General features: G+C 39.2%; 1 protein-coding gene across 9 annotated transcripts in view; it reads left to right on the top strand.

The window, feature by feature from the left end:
• The window catches only part of LOC110065300 (uncharacterized), a 64,356-nt gene that overhangs the window by 20,194 nt on the left and 28,778 nt on the right, over positions 1-15,384 (top strand). For 4 of the 9 annotated variants that reach the window (XM_089292999.1, XM_089293001.1, XM_089293000.1 and 1 more), the window contains 3 exons: positions 11,226-11,461; positions 14,768-14,824; positions 15,318-15,380. In XM_089292999.1, the coding sequence (XP_089149125.1) occupies positions 11,312-11,461; positions 14,768-14,824; positions 15,318-15,380 (270 nt within the window). In that variant the 5' untranslated portion in view covers positions 11,226-11,311. The other 5 variants (XM_020772427.2, XM_020772429.2, XM_089293003.1 and 2 more) reach the window with 5 other exon arrangements.

The following is a 15,384-nucleotide window of genomic DNA, read 5'->3' as shown; positions in this document are numbered from 1 at the left end:
TATTGCATGAGGTAGCTTTATGCGGATATATTTTCTCTTGGCGGATATAAACACCAACCGCTCGGTTTAGATTTTTTGATCAGTATAAATAGGAGGTTTACTGGCTTGCTGTAAGCTAGTGCTGCTTAAAGGACTGTTTACGCTAGATTCAAAAGTCAACAAATGTAATCGAATCAAATGAAAAAGCCAACGCAGTTTAAGTGGCAGTCCCCCTAAAAGCGGTCCACTCGACTTCGGGACCAAAAATAACTTTCCTTCATTTTTTGTCACTGAAAAGGGTTTGACACATATATATATATATAAAAGCAATTTACTATTTTCCAATTCCTTATTTTTGCTTTGCTACGAGCCAAAATTGAATTTTGGCCGAACTGAGGTTGCCGACCGTGATCAGAAAGGTAAAATTCACCGATTTTGTGAAGCGTGCTACGTCGCCTAAAATGCAGCTCACGGAATTTCGTTCCACACCAAATTTAAGGTACATTCATTACTTTGACTGACGAAATATGGAAACTTTTCGAAAAATTCTACGCTTACCAGCGGGGCTGGAAGACACCCTACTCCGAGGCCTTTGATCACCTACTAAAATTTAGCCAAATTTGACGGGGAAAATCTCAAAAGTTCGGTCTAAATGAAGCCTAAAAAGCACATCACAGTAAATTTCATACCTTAATAAACCGTTCTATAAGTTCAAACCGGTGGGTATCTCCTTGGATTGCACGCGAGAACAGATTAAAATCTGCCACAGTCAGTGTGTTTACATAGCTGTCGCTCGTGTCAAAGTTCATTTGCATAACCCTAGCACTCGGTGAAAATACATCTTCTTCCGTTCAGGTTCGTTTGTTGACCTTCTGAGTAGTGGCAAATAGCTTCCTTTAATACTTGTGTACACTCTAGATCCAGTTTTGAGGTGAAGGTTGCGTTAAAGTTGATCAATTCTCAAGACTTGCGAGACTCCAAAAGTAAATAATGGCGCCGGTCTGCAGAAATTAACCGTAGCCGTCGTCCTGACCCTTCAATAAATTCTGCCGCAGATGTAGCACTAGGAGAAGAAGAAAATCGTAAGTTTTCATTTACCGTTTAATGGCAACTGAATCCTGTACTACTGCCAAGACTCCTTGGAGCTTGAGGGCTATGTGCCCGAATTTGAAAAACAACAGCAACGAACACTTGCCGGTTGCATCGCTGGGAAATGAACCTGAATGAACTCGACACGCTTGAATGGAACTATGTTTTGCGATGAATGATGGGCTTTACTTCTGTTTTATGCTTGATGCTTGTCTTTTAGTATCTTGCACAGCGCATAAAATAAACGTCGGGATCCGTTTATCGGGCCGTTGATACAACGACAGCTGCAGCGGCTTCGTCAAAATGTCACACAAGTTGTAACGTGACCAATTACCCGGGAGGGGGTACTCCCTTATATGGGCTATACGGGTATCTGTATGTGAGGCCCCAAAGGGTAGGGTTTTTCAGCCGTTTGGGTCATAAATAGGGTATCGATTTTGGCCATTTTGGCTATAAATTGGGTATGGTTTTGGCACTCTAGTCTTGAATTGGGTATGTTTCTTAGCAGAAGCTACTTTTTCATCATTATCAATAAGACCTTCAACAAAAGCCCTTCATAACGTATGTTTAGGGCAACTGTGTCAGCCGGAACGGTCATAAATAGGCTATCGAATTTTTGGTCAGGTCATAAATAGGGTAGCAAAAAACGCAGATTTTGGTCATAAAGAGGGTAAGGGGTTTGGTAAGTGGGCCGCACACCCCCAATCAACTTTTCTGGAAGTACCCCCGCTGGGTCAATTACCAGGGACCGAGCGCAAATCCCTTACTCCGCGCGCGCCGATCATTAGATTTGGCCAGGAGCCATAATCGGGGACGGAGACCGTAAGCGCGCGCCATCTCAAGTATTGGGGTTGTCCCCATGATATGGGACAATAATTCTATTTTTAGAACAAATTGCGCCATCACTTGCGGCACACGCGCGTACATGCTGCGAGGATTTTTGCGGATGTCGCGCGGGGGAAATGGCGTCCGAAATTCCCGAAATGTTTCATGTTTTTGCCCCACAACTCAACGCGTTTACGTCTGTTGGAATTTTGCTTAAGTATTTTCGTCGTAAGCTGCTCCAGTTTGAGTGAAGTAAGACAGTGTCGAATTTAGGCATGTTCCGCTGTAAGCTTATATATATCGCTGACCAAGTTGTGTTCCGACTGATGCTTCTTTTACATGAGCTGTACATTACTCCACTTTAAATTTCACGTATGTTGAAGATTAACAGCTTTTCCATTACACAGCAAAAAACTAGCTGGATATATTTAGATATAGCAGAGCTTCAGGACTTCATAGTTTCCTAGCTCCTCTTGCCACACGCTTGCGAGGAATTTCTCAGTCTAAAAGTAAAACAAAATAATTGCTAGTTTGAGTTTCGCTTGAATTGTAAGCAACGCTTGATGTTTCATCAAGGCTTAACAACTTTACGTCCGTAGATACATCTCAGTTTTATTCGTGTAAAAATCCAGTAAATTCTCTGTTGTCGATGAATGAGAGCGCCCGCCGATGCGTGTTTTGTACAGTCAGTAAACATAACAAATTGTACTTCCGCCGCACTTTCGTGTTAAAGCGTACATCGAACTCAAACAATAGCTCTATAGTTTTTAAATATGTTTAAGATTGATAAATGTTTGAGAACATATTAAAAGCTAAGCTGAAAGTATGTGAATAAAGCAGAAACAATCAGCAAAGTTACGATGATGCTTTCTTTAATCAACTTGGAATAACGATTTCGATTTTGATGATCGAGTTATCAAAACTCCTTGTCTATTGTCATTTTCGCAGTGTAAAACTTCACTATGCTTATGTTGAAGAAACACACATGATGTTAGTAGCCTTTTTTGCATTCGTGAAATTTGTTGCAGCATCTCAGCACAAAAAATAACGAAAGAAATCTTTGTCCAAATTTGTTGACAATTGAAAACACCGACTCGGACTTGAAAGTGCACGAGCTGCATGCACTATGCAAATGAGCTAATTGTACGCGTCAGACTTTCCTTTCAAAGACTTTTGCAAACTCACCAAACAAGCAGAGACAATAAGAAACCATCAAAACAGGTTTTTGTTATGATTAAACATTGTCTGAGAAACTCACAAATTAACTCGATACCAGAATAGAGAGTTTTCTTGCTATATTCTTAAGCATACGCGTAAGCTTACAACTAACGTGAGCAGATCTTATTATTCATTCCCAGCGCGAGATTGAAGTCTTGTTTTCGACCCTGAAAAACTCACCTTTTCCTTTAGCTCAGAGCATAAAACTACATATAAACGCCCTGGTTCGTATTCTCTGCCTTATTCCCTGCCATCGCCGTGAAAAATACGCAAGAGAATCTCTCAACTCTCACCATTTGATCACGCAACGTGACAACATCCACGCGAGAGCCCCTGACATGTGCGTGAATCCGCGCGGATATAAGACGTCAGGATGGCGCAATTTGTTCTAAAAATAGAAAAATTGTCCCATATCATAGGCGCGCGCGAATCCCGAGACTTACGGTCTCCGTCCCCGATTATGGCTCCTGATTTGGCAAGATTTGCCCATTTCAATACTGATAATGAAAAAGCCACCCATTAATTTTTTTGGACTAGTGCAATCTTTTCAGTATGACGGAACGACGACAATCGTTGCACCTTTTCAATTTTTATCTACCTTTCCTCAGACAATATAAGGAGTTGCTAATACATGAGGGCGCAGGAAGCAGACATGGACCTAAAATTCACTTTTCCTAGGCCTTTCCCGTTATCAGCCGTTCGTGTTTCATAGAAAACACAATGGAAGAAAATCAAAAGATGGGACTAAGAAACCTTCCAAAAAACGTCCATATCAAAGCGCGTGCAGATGTTGAGAGGCCGATTTCTCACTTTGAGTTTATAGAACTACTACCGTGAAGTATATATGAAATAATTCATATTTGAACTGCGGTAGTAGATGAAAGTGAAATGATCATCGCAGTAAATTTTCCAATTTAAGCAACTGGAAAGAAGAAGCCTGAAAAGAGTCAGGGCTTCAACGGGATTCGAACCCGTGACCTCCGCGATACCGGTGCGATGCTCTACCAACTGAGCTATGAAGCCACACATTGGGAGCGAGGTCAATTAATTGAGTTCATATCTTCCCGTGAGTGAAATGATGTGAAGTATATATGAAATAATTCATATTTGAACTGCGGTAGTAGATGAAAGTGAAATGATCATCGCAGTAAATTTTCCAATTTAAGCAACTGGAAAGAAGAAGCCTGAAAAAAGTCAGGGCTTCAACGGGATTCGAACCCGTGACCTCCGCGATACCGGTGCGATGCTCTACCAACTGAGCTATGAAGCCACACATTGGGAGCGAGGTCAATTAATTGAGTTCATAGCTCAGTTGGTAGAGCATCGCACCGGTATCGCGGAGGTCACGGGTTCGAGTCCCGTTGAAGCCCTGACTTTTTTCAGGCTTCTTCTTTCCAGTTGCTTAAATTGGAAAATTTACTGCGATGATCATTTCACTTTCATCTACTACCGCAGTTCAAATATGAATTATTTCATATATACTTCACATCATTTCACTCACGGGAAGATATGAACTCAATTAATTGACCTCGCTCCCAATGTGTGGCTTCATAGCTCAGTTGGTAGAGCATCGCACCGGTATCGCGGAGGTCACGGGTTCGAATCCCGTTGAAGCCCTGACTCTTTTCAGGCTTCTTCTTTCCAGTTGCTTAAATTGGAAAATTTACTGCGATGATCATTTCACTTTCATCTACTACCGCAGTTCAAATATGAATTATTTCATATATACTTCACATCATTTCACTCACGGGAAGATATGAACTCAATTAATTGACCTCGCTCCCAATGTGTGGCTTCATAGCTCAGTTGGTAGAGCATCGCACCGGTATCGCGGAGGTCACGGGTTCGAATCCCGTTGAAGCCCTGACTCTTTTCAGGCTTCTTCTTTCCAGTTGCTTAAATTGGAAAATTTACTGCGATGATCATTTCACTTTCATCTACTACCGCAGTTCAAATATGAATTATTTCATATATACTTCACATCATTTCACTCACGGGAAGATATGAACTCAATTAATTGACCTCGCTCCCAATGTGTGGCTTCATAGCTCAGTTGGTAGAGCATCGCACCGGTATCGCGGAGGTCACGGGTTCGAATCCCGTTGAAGCCCTGACTTTTTTCAGGCTTCTTCTTTCCAGTTGCTTAAATTGGAAAATTTACTGCGATGATCATTTCACTTTCATCTACTACCGCAGTTCAAATATGAATTATTTCATATATACTTCACATCATTTCACTCACGGGAAGATATGAACTCAATTAATTGACCTCGCTCCCAATGTGTGGCTTCATAGCTCAGTTGGTAGAGCATCGCACCGGTATCGCGGAGGTCACGGGTTCGAATCCCGTTGAAGCCCTGACTTTTTTCAGGCTTCTTCTTTCCAGTTGCTTAAATTGGAAAATTTACTGCGATGATCATTTCACTTTCATCTACTACCGCAGTTCAAATATGAATTATTTCATATATACTTCACATCATTTCACTCACGGGAAGATATGAACTCAATTAATTGACCTCGCTCCCAATGTGTGGCTTCATAGCTCAGTTGGTAGAGCATCGCACCGGTATCGCGGAGGTCACGGGTTCGAATCCCGTTGAAGCCCTGACTTTTTTCAGGCTTCTTCTTTCCAGTTGCTTAAATTGGAAAATTTACTGCGATGATCATTTCACTTTCATCTACTACCGCAGTTCAAATATGAATTATTTCATATATACTTCACATCATTTCACTCACGGGAAGATATGAACTCAATTAATTGACCTCGCTCCCAATGTGTGGCTTCATAGCTCAGTTGGTAGAGCATCGCACCGGTATCGCGGAGGTCACGGGTTCGAATCCCGTTGAAGCCCTGACTTTTTTCAGGCTTCTTCTTTCCAGTTGCTTAAATTGGAAAATTTACTGCGATGATCATTTCACTTAGAACTACTACCCTTCCCATTTTTTCTGACCACACCAAAATTATTGGCCATAAAAATAGTTTGTCTTTGATTTCTCCGCCTCGCGAAACATATGGTTAAGTGATGGGACATGCACTCTTACTGGTATGGGACTCAAGCGAGAGTGTGGACTTTGAAGGTAATTGTCCTAAAATGCGATAGACTTTTTATTAAAGGTGTTATATCGCATCCGGCATACATCAGTGTTACATCCTCATGGTGTCTGTAAAAAATCATAATAGCCGAGAGAAAATACATATTTGATAACATTTCTACATATATCATGTATCGCGAGCATTAACATATCTGAATTAAAAGTATTGTTGATACAGACTTATATTCATAACCATCACTGAATAGGACCTAGCAGCAATTAAACAAAAGATGCAATTGAACCCTTTCGCCCGTAGTTCAGCACACACCACTCGCCGTACATTTTTTTTTTTTTTTTACAGCAGAAAAGGCTTGGTGACAGTTACACTTTGACTTGTCGACGCTGCACTGAGATTGACGAGCTACTGAATCTATTTATAACATTCTTTCACCATGTCCTTTAGCTTACAAGTTCATTAAAGAAGACTTCCGCTCGCTGGCTTTGAGGAGAATTTCAAAATGATCTCACATGGCGTTGAGCATCGTGATATTGAATCCCGGGCACCAACGCTTGAGTCCCATACCAGCAAGAGTGCATGCCCCATTACTTAAATATATGTTTCGCGAGGCGGAGAAATCAAAGACAAACTATTTAGCGACCATAGTTTCACGCGCCTTGCAGCCGCGAGATCGCAGTACTCGATGTCCGGTGAACAGAAATCTTGAAATTTTTTTTAACTTCCCACACTGATTTTTTTGTTCACTTTTGGACAATGTGGATATAATTGTAAATACAATCTGTTTCTGGAAAGAAAGTAGGGGTCACGGAACGTCCAAGATCGTTAAATCCAAGTAAAGCTATAGCAATGGCCATCTGCCCCATCATTGTTCATTTTAGTGCTTGGCGCGTGCGCTTTATGCATGACGTAGCGTGTGAATTTGAGTGCGCAGGAAGGATGTGCAGAAACAGTTAGCACGAACGTCCTTAAATGCTTCCCAATGCGGCTGACAGCCGTTAGCAGTGATAAAAGATCATTGCAGGGCGTGGGATGTTTTCTCTACTGGTCAGATTCAAAGTTCAAGAATATGTCTGGGAGGACTGACGCGAACAAGTGCAGTTAATAGTAAGTTGAGTGGTGCCACATGGGAGCTGGAGAAACCTTGACCTGTGTCAATGTCTTTCATTGAAGTGGAGCGAATGTTGAGTTATTTGGCTAGTGCTGCTTCTGAGAACTGTTTTCTATCAATTCGAGAAAATGCTTTTTAAATTTCACCGGCAGTTTTAATGGAGCTCAGTCACGGTATTTTGAGTTATTTTGGCCACATACAAAATTACCCTTAAATGGTAGGAAACCTGAAAATATTAAACAGTTTAATAAAATAGCAAAACACCAAAGAGATAATGATAAACCATAAAGGAACAAGGATGGCTAAGGATGGAGAAGATTAACACGGATTGCAAACGACGAATTTGAAAAATTGAGGCTAAACTTAATGCGCAAACCTTGACGTACAGCCTTTTAAGCCCCTTGTTGTAGTAGTTACGGGAGTGAACCAACGCTTCTAAACTGCCCACGTATTTGAAATTCATTTGTGCAGCCCCCTCACTGATTTCTGTACTGTTAAGAAATAAATTAAAGCGTTATCGGCCTGACTCTGAATGTCATTCAGCAACGAGAAACATATCAACAAGGTGGAACTACTTTTTAACATAGATTAATTTTGAGATTCCGAACCACAAAGGATACGGAAGGTATGATTGAATGGTCTCTACACGACAACTTCATGATAACCAAACAGACCACCGAGGTCTTGTCCACAGGCCGGAGAAATTTGAAAACGGCGTTTTTGTTTTCACTCTGAAAACGTATCAAACGTTATCCATCCACACTACCGACAGAGAAATTTGAAAACGCAACAATCATTTTGGATTTGTGTTTCAGCTGAAACTTGGCAGGAAAATCAAATGATTATCGTTGTGTCATCGTTAACAAAGAGCTCCGTTTCAGAATATTTTTAGTCCATAGTAAAACGCAAAGCCAGCGTTTTCAAATTTCTCCGGTTTGAAGAGCGCTTTCGAAAAGCTCCGCTTTGTGACGGATTAGTGTGGACAGTAGGCCTAGCCATAGAAATCAAGTTGCGTTTTCAGATTTCTCCGGCTTAGTGTAGACATTATTAGACTGATTTATGGATTGCCGGAGGCTTTGAGAATGTATGCGGTCCAAGATTTTCATATATATTTTTGGCGATGGTTATTTCATTCAGTGTAAAGCCTGTAGCTAGCTGTTCGGCGGTTGCGAGGCCTTGTCGATGTGCCAGTGACGTAACGAAACCGCAAGTCGGAAAGCATTGCATGTTTCAGTGATAAAGAAACGTGTCACTCTTTTAAAACTGAAGCTGTAAGAAGTTGTTTTCTTGATCATGATACTGTCTACAGACTGACTAGACCTTTTTGAGTAATAACTTGCATGCCTTAAATTTCAGCTTCTAATTCCCCGAGCAGCATGGAAACTCTTACTGAGAAATTCAGAAACCCGTCTACTCTTCGTAAAGTAACAAGTGCTCTGGGAAAAGACAAAAAAATTCCCTGAGCAAACTTGAGTTTAAAATTACAGCTTTTTCAAATAATGGTGAAATTATTGGAAGTGCTAACATTCTAACAGCATCCTTTGTTTTGAGATTTAAAACGATTTTTATGCCGAAATTAGCGAGCAAATGCAAATCAGGTTTAACTTAACAATTATGCAAAAGCTACAGCTAATGTCTGTCAGTTGATTAATTAGAAAACATGTCGGGGACGATCGTGATGTGATAAGGCATTGGCAAAATAAAGCAAGGATGCCATCCGATCGGTATCTCGTTGAAAAAAAGGGGAAAATGTGAATAGACGTATTTTTGCCGTCTTAATAACCATAATCACTGAAATAATCAATGATGGTAAAAGATATCCTACTGCGCAATACCGTGAAAAAGATTAACTTTCTCGAATGGACCATTTCATTTCACTTAACATCAGTCAAATGTTGGCAAAATCATTAGTCAAGATCACTGGGGTGTCGTAAATTTTTTACCTCACTTTTTGCTTTTCAAGGTTTTGCACTTTGATTTCGAACGTGAGAGAAATGACGCACAAGATTTAAAAAATTATGTTTTCCTGAAGTGGCCATGTCCGTTGACTATAGGATTATGTCAGGAATAGTTAACACAGCTGGTCTAGATAACTTGATGATATGACATAATACAGGATTTTACTTTAGGAGTCGCATTTTACCGTTTGCTTTAGTTTAAAACTGACGCTAAATTTTTCTAAACCTTTTGTTGACGATCTGCACTGCACTCGAAGTTGTGGATACGGTGCAAAATTTTTAATTTCCCGCAGCTATTCGACATAATATACCGAGAGACGGTCCCATCTGTTAGGAATTGCGGTAGGGATTTATTTTTATAATTACTTGTGCAAGCTTTACAAGACGTTTCGTGTTGTTGCTACCTGGTATAGGGCCGCCGTTTGTAGCTGTTTTAAATTGACGTCTTATAAGTATACTAGAGAAGGAGCGAAATCTTACGTTGTTTTTTAATGCCTCTTATAGGAGCCCCGTTTGTGGCAACGCACTCGATGTGTGAAAGTGTAGCTGTTCGTAAATTGTTAATGGCATATATTTATCGCATAAAGCTAACTTTCAATCTTCACTTATTTACCTAAGTCGCAGGTGGGTGATAAAGTTCAATCCTCATAGACTAATTTGAAACCAACTGCCTTAATTTTAAACTTGCTCCTGGAAATGTTATCAAAAGCGCATCAGCTAGGTACGTCCTTTTTATTGTTAGGGTTTCAAAAGATTCTTAATTACTTCGTTTTTAGATCATTCTGAAGGAACTAATCTGATTTGAAAGAATTAGCCATCGCAAATATATTTGATATGATCTCGAGAATACGTGCAGAGAAGGATAAATCCTATTCAATAACATTGAGGAAGCAATAATTCTGAGCCAATTGCATTTATTTTTCTTCTCGCGGAATTTACTCCGCACTTTTGTTCCGACAGCCTTAATTGAAAGATTCGTAAAAACGTTTGCAGTCTGGGGAGCAAGAGTTCGTAGGCTTGAATTCTGTTTATCCCGCGAACCCGCTCGCCTAAAGCTGCCAGCAGGGTAAAAACTCGAAATTCTTTTTCCGAGAAGCGATCTGTCTGAATATGTAATGTCTTGCTCATTGTGCCATGACCCCTAGCAAGATTTACGTATATAACCATTATTTCTTCCCGAACGAAAAATTAATTTTCTCTCTCTCTCTCATTTTTTTAATTGATAACGCACAACATAAAAAGGATATTCACATCTTCAATAGTGCAATACAAATGGAGTCGACAGAAGTAGCTACGTAAACGGCTTCTAAGATATTTTTAAAAAGAATTGTACGTAATCCTAACTGCATGCGAGCAATTCCTGGCGGAAACGGCGAAATTGCCCGAAACTGGCTAAAATTCGATTGTTAGGCAAATGAGAAAAGTTTACCGTGAAAAGGGCGATTGAAAATTTTCGTGAAGCCACTGCGCATGGCACTGTAAAAGTACAGTCCGAAGACCGAACGGTTCGAAAGTTTTCTCCTTTACCTTGAAAATTTAAAGTTTACAGCCGGTGAAAACTTTGCCGAGCGATGTTTACGTACTCCTGAGCACGTACGCTCAGAAGATTATTGACCTCTTGTTTTGTTTGATATGGAATCGAATGATGCAAAACCTGTTCCTGTGATTAACTTGTCGGTTCTTTGACAATAGCTCTGAAGACTTCGTTTGTTTACTCAACCGTCTCACCACAGTTGAAAACACTTAGAGCAAACAGTCATGGTCAGAATCGAAAGTCAGTACCAAGATAACAGCAAAAAAAAAATGCCATTGGAAAATTTATCACCTTTCCAAACGCTGATTTACAATTGTCTCAGCGTCATTCATGCATTTACTACGTCATCACGCGGTTTAACGCTGACCCCAACAGGAATTAACAACAATGCTGATCCAATCAGAATCCTTGTACCATTTGAGTTGCAGCTTGATCTTGATTTTTGTCTAAATTAATCTTTAGGGTTCCTCTTCAAGTGGCTTGACGCAGTTTGCTCAAGAAATGGCGGGATAGTTAGCAATGTTTTGATGGCTCTTTAGAGGACAAAGATGGTGACGCTTCGCTTGTTACTTGATGTCCACGTCGGCAAATGGTTATGTTTAACCTGGTTTTTGATAAATGTTCTGGACGTTCAAGGGACATTTCCAAGTAGCGATACTGTCACTAAAGCACGTTGCATCGCCAACTGCTACACTATGGTAAGTTAGCGCAAATAATGTTCAGTTTTAATGAGAGCGGTCGACAATAGATCAGCACGAATTCTTTACTACTCATGGCGCGCTTTAATATTAATCTCATTATGCAGTCTATACCTATGATAACAGGTAAATGTTAGTTATAAACTTTATTCCATTTTCAAATGACAACCTTCAATTAGTTCGTGTTTGATGCGGGAATGCATTGTCTATCTCAAACAGTGACAAATTATTTTGGTAACTGTTAGATGTCAAAACCAAATGTCGGCATTGAAGACTGACTTGGTTTCCTTTGTGGACTATTATATTGCTCTCGCAAAATAGCGGCATCATCGACCACTTGAAATCTACATATCACATTGCCGGTAAGAAGATTACTCGTTTAATAAACGGCGCGGTTTTAGTGAGAGACAATGCGGAACTTTTTGCAAAATGGAATGATATTAGGGTCTTAAATGATTTGGTTTCATTTTAAAGTCAGTATGATAACAACGATTTTTAAACGAGATGGCGGCTTCAATTAAACCGTGTAGAACTAATATTAGTGATAGATCCCTACACGTTATTTTAAATTAATTATTAGCCTCTACAACTATACACAAACCACAATATTGAAATAAAGGTTGTTACGCTTGACTAACGATGTAGAGAGATGCAACTATTCTAGCAGTTTCCGTTGAAACTCAGAAGTGCGTCAGACAGTTGAAATTCGCTATTTCGAACTCTAAAGAGAAAAGAAAAATGGTTCGAATTGGTGGAGTTCGAAAAAACCAGGTCAGCATTAAATATGAAAATAACAATTAATATGTAATCTACATGATGGAGTGCACTTTTTACTATATTGGCCCAAGGGCTGGAAGAGAACCTCTGAGTGTACAGTTCATCGCAGTTATGTACGGGCAGATGAAATTAAAGTGCCATGAAAGCCTAAATTGAAGTCTTCCAGCTATGTTCTAGCGTGGTCTGAGGTCGTGAAAATGTTTATTTTTCAACTCTACAAATGAAGTTCAAAATAAACAGATTTTACTTTAGGCCAAGGGAAACAGAAATTCCAAATAGCCAATAGTGAGTGACTGAAAAAACTAGGACAAATCCAGGAGAAATGTGTTTGAGTTCGGAATAACGGGGAATTCGAAATAACCGAATTCGAAGTAGCGGGATCCAAACGCGGAAAAAAAACTCACCAAAAAAAATTGTTTTTCCTGTTTGGATTTGGAGACAGATCTAATGATCTCGCATCCACTTATGAATTGCTATCTCCGTTAGAAAATTCGATAACAGCGCCAAATAATAAATTTGATTATTTTGTGATGTAAAATGCCGCATGTCCGGGAGAACCAAAAACTGCCAGTTGCCTCTAAAAGACTTAATGCTTATGGTGGATCTTTGTAAAATGAAATATAATATAGTTATCTTCTGAATCCTCAACAACATTTTAAACTACGCCACAATGGTACCAGATAATCGAACGAATGTTAATGCAAAGCTTTTTCGATTTCTGTAAAGAACTGTCCTTGAAAGTAGCACATTTACTTCCTTACTGAGTTTATAAATTAAAAGACTATTTCCGTTACTGCACTTTCACGAATTTGCGTTTAAGTCACGTATTATTCTTTGCGGGTATTTTTACTGATTTTTTAACAAAATGTCATAAAATAACAGGTTCAGAATAAGGCACAAGGTGAAAAACAATGTATATTTCAGATATCTCAACTTCGGTTTTAAAGTGAACTCGCTTGATGCGTTGCCTTGCGTTGTTCATAACTCGAATAAAACTGAACGTCCTGTGTCACTTATCTGTCAGTTTCAAAACATTTATCTCAGTAAGATGACTTTGATTAATTGATTAATTTGCATCACAAACCGGTTCTTGTATCAGATCATTTATTAACCTCACGAACATAATGCAAAGCTTCCCTTTGTTGCTGCGCTTAGTTGAAACTCTAAAATATTAGCTGCAAAGCACTAGAGAACTTCTGACTTACTTACTGCTCGTTAGGGCTGATGTTCACTTGAGCATAAGCCAGCTAAGAAGCCGACTAAGATGTTATTTATTTACTGTTTTTCAAGGAAATTTACCTAACAAATGGCGCTAAGAACAACATAATACCAACTGTGTCTGTTTTTTGTTGATTATGCTTATGTTCATGTGCTTGTGAAAGTCAGTCTTTTGTTGGGAACGAATGATCACGATGTCTTCTTTTCAAGCGAGGATGTTTTCTATTCGTTTCAAGTCGTCCTCTATCCGATCATGATAGAATCCTACGCCTTTGTTATTGAAAAAGTTTAAAAACGATTTCAATACAAAACAATAGCTAGAAATCAATTTTAAGACATTTAAGAACTCTACTCGGCATTTGTATTTTCCCCCAATGTTTTAAATTTTCCTCGAAGATACTAGCCATATGAAGCCACCCCCATAATTTCGATTGTAGATAAATAAAGTTTACTTTTGTTTGTATGTGGTTGCCAAAACACAGAAAAATACGACGCGCATTCTCTTTTTTAACCAATTACAGCGAGAGTCATATCTTGTTTAGCCAGCAGGTGATAAGTTTCTGGTTTACTTCATCTAGCGAAAGAACATCCAGTGTATAATTCGGAAATTTCTTCATATCACTTTTTTGAAGTCTTTTAAAAATTATAATTTAAAAAGCAATTAAAAAATTGCGCACAATTATTGATCTTTCTCTGGAATGAGAATGAATGAAACAACCCCTAATGTCCGTTCGACTGAATCGCTATTCCAGATCTACGGTATATTTAATAAACATTGTGCTCAGAGAAGTACAGCACTCAGAATAATAAAATCTAGAATAATGACGTGTCGCGGCTAGCTCAGTTTTCCTGTCGCGGTCTTTGCAGAACAATGAATAGAAGGATCAGCTCCTCCGGCGTGAAAAAAATTAAAGGGAGCTTAAGCGATGACGACGGCGACGCCGAGGATGGATTTATATTTTACTTTTGAATTTTGCAGTTATCTAGATCGGAGATGGCGCAAGAAAAACAAAAAAAAGAATTTAAATTTTGGTGATCGAAGCAAACAACGCTTTTTTCCTCATTTTATCGAGTTATCACAACAGTCATAAGTTTATGTTTGCGAGAACTCCATACGGCTGTAACAGCATTTTTCCTTCCCTAAAATTTTCATTCGTGTTTTGATAACCTTATAAAGACGCGGAAATTGTTTTATATTTCTGAAATGAAGTTAATTCGTTAGTAGAGATCCCCTTAGATGTAGAAAATGTCCACTGACCATGAAACGTTAATTTCTAGTCGCTAACTCGACAAGTGTTATTTTTATTACAGACTGGAAGTCACAATAACGACTCGGAGAAAACTTGCCAGACTACAGCCTGTCAAGAGGTAATTTGCTACCATGGTGGATTTCCGTTAGTAACAATTGCAACGTTATTTTCAACCCGCCTAGCTCCCCCCGACCCCCTTTGCCTTTACGACTCTTTCCTCCTTAAATTACATGTCCAACTAAAAGGCTAATGCCCCTCCGCTAATGATGAATGCTTTAAACCAACAATCGCGTTTTCAACGGGTTTTTATCTTGCTTTTATCGCGTTTTGCGTTTTTATTGCGTTTTTTAATCGCGTTTTCATTGCGTAGGATTTGATGTTTGCTTTGAAAACTGCATCAAATACTGCACAAATTGAATCGTCAAGAGGGCATAATGTGGCAGGTTTATAATTACTGGAAAGCGTTAATTTATGTATTCTGCGAGACATCTAATAGCCTTCCCAGCTATTTTCTTCCGTAATATCAAAAAAGCTTATGGTGATTTCTAGATCACCCAAAAACAAAGGCTGACAAAGTAATTAATACTTTTATTAATATGTTTATATTTTAGTGTTTATCACCATGTGAGATTTGGAAGTCCTTTTTAAATGAAACAGAATGCCTGCAAACCTGCGTAA

The sequence above is a fragment of the Orbicella faveolata genome, unplaced genomic scaffold (assembly GCF_042242905.1).
Source record: "Orbicella faveolata isolate gen_17 unplaced genomic scaffold, um_ofav_v1 contig_24, whole genome shotgun sequence".
Taxonomy (NCBI): Eukaryota; Metazoa; Cnidaria; class Anthozoa; order Scleractinia; family Merulinidae; genus Orbicella; species Orbicella faveolata.
Note: the sequence above shows the minus strand (reverse complement) of the source record. Positions and strands in the feature narration are given on the sequence as shown.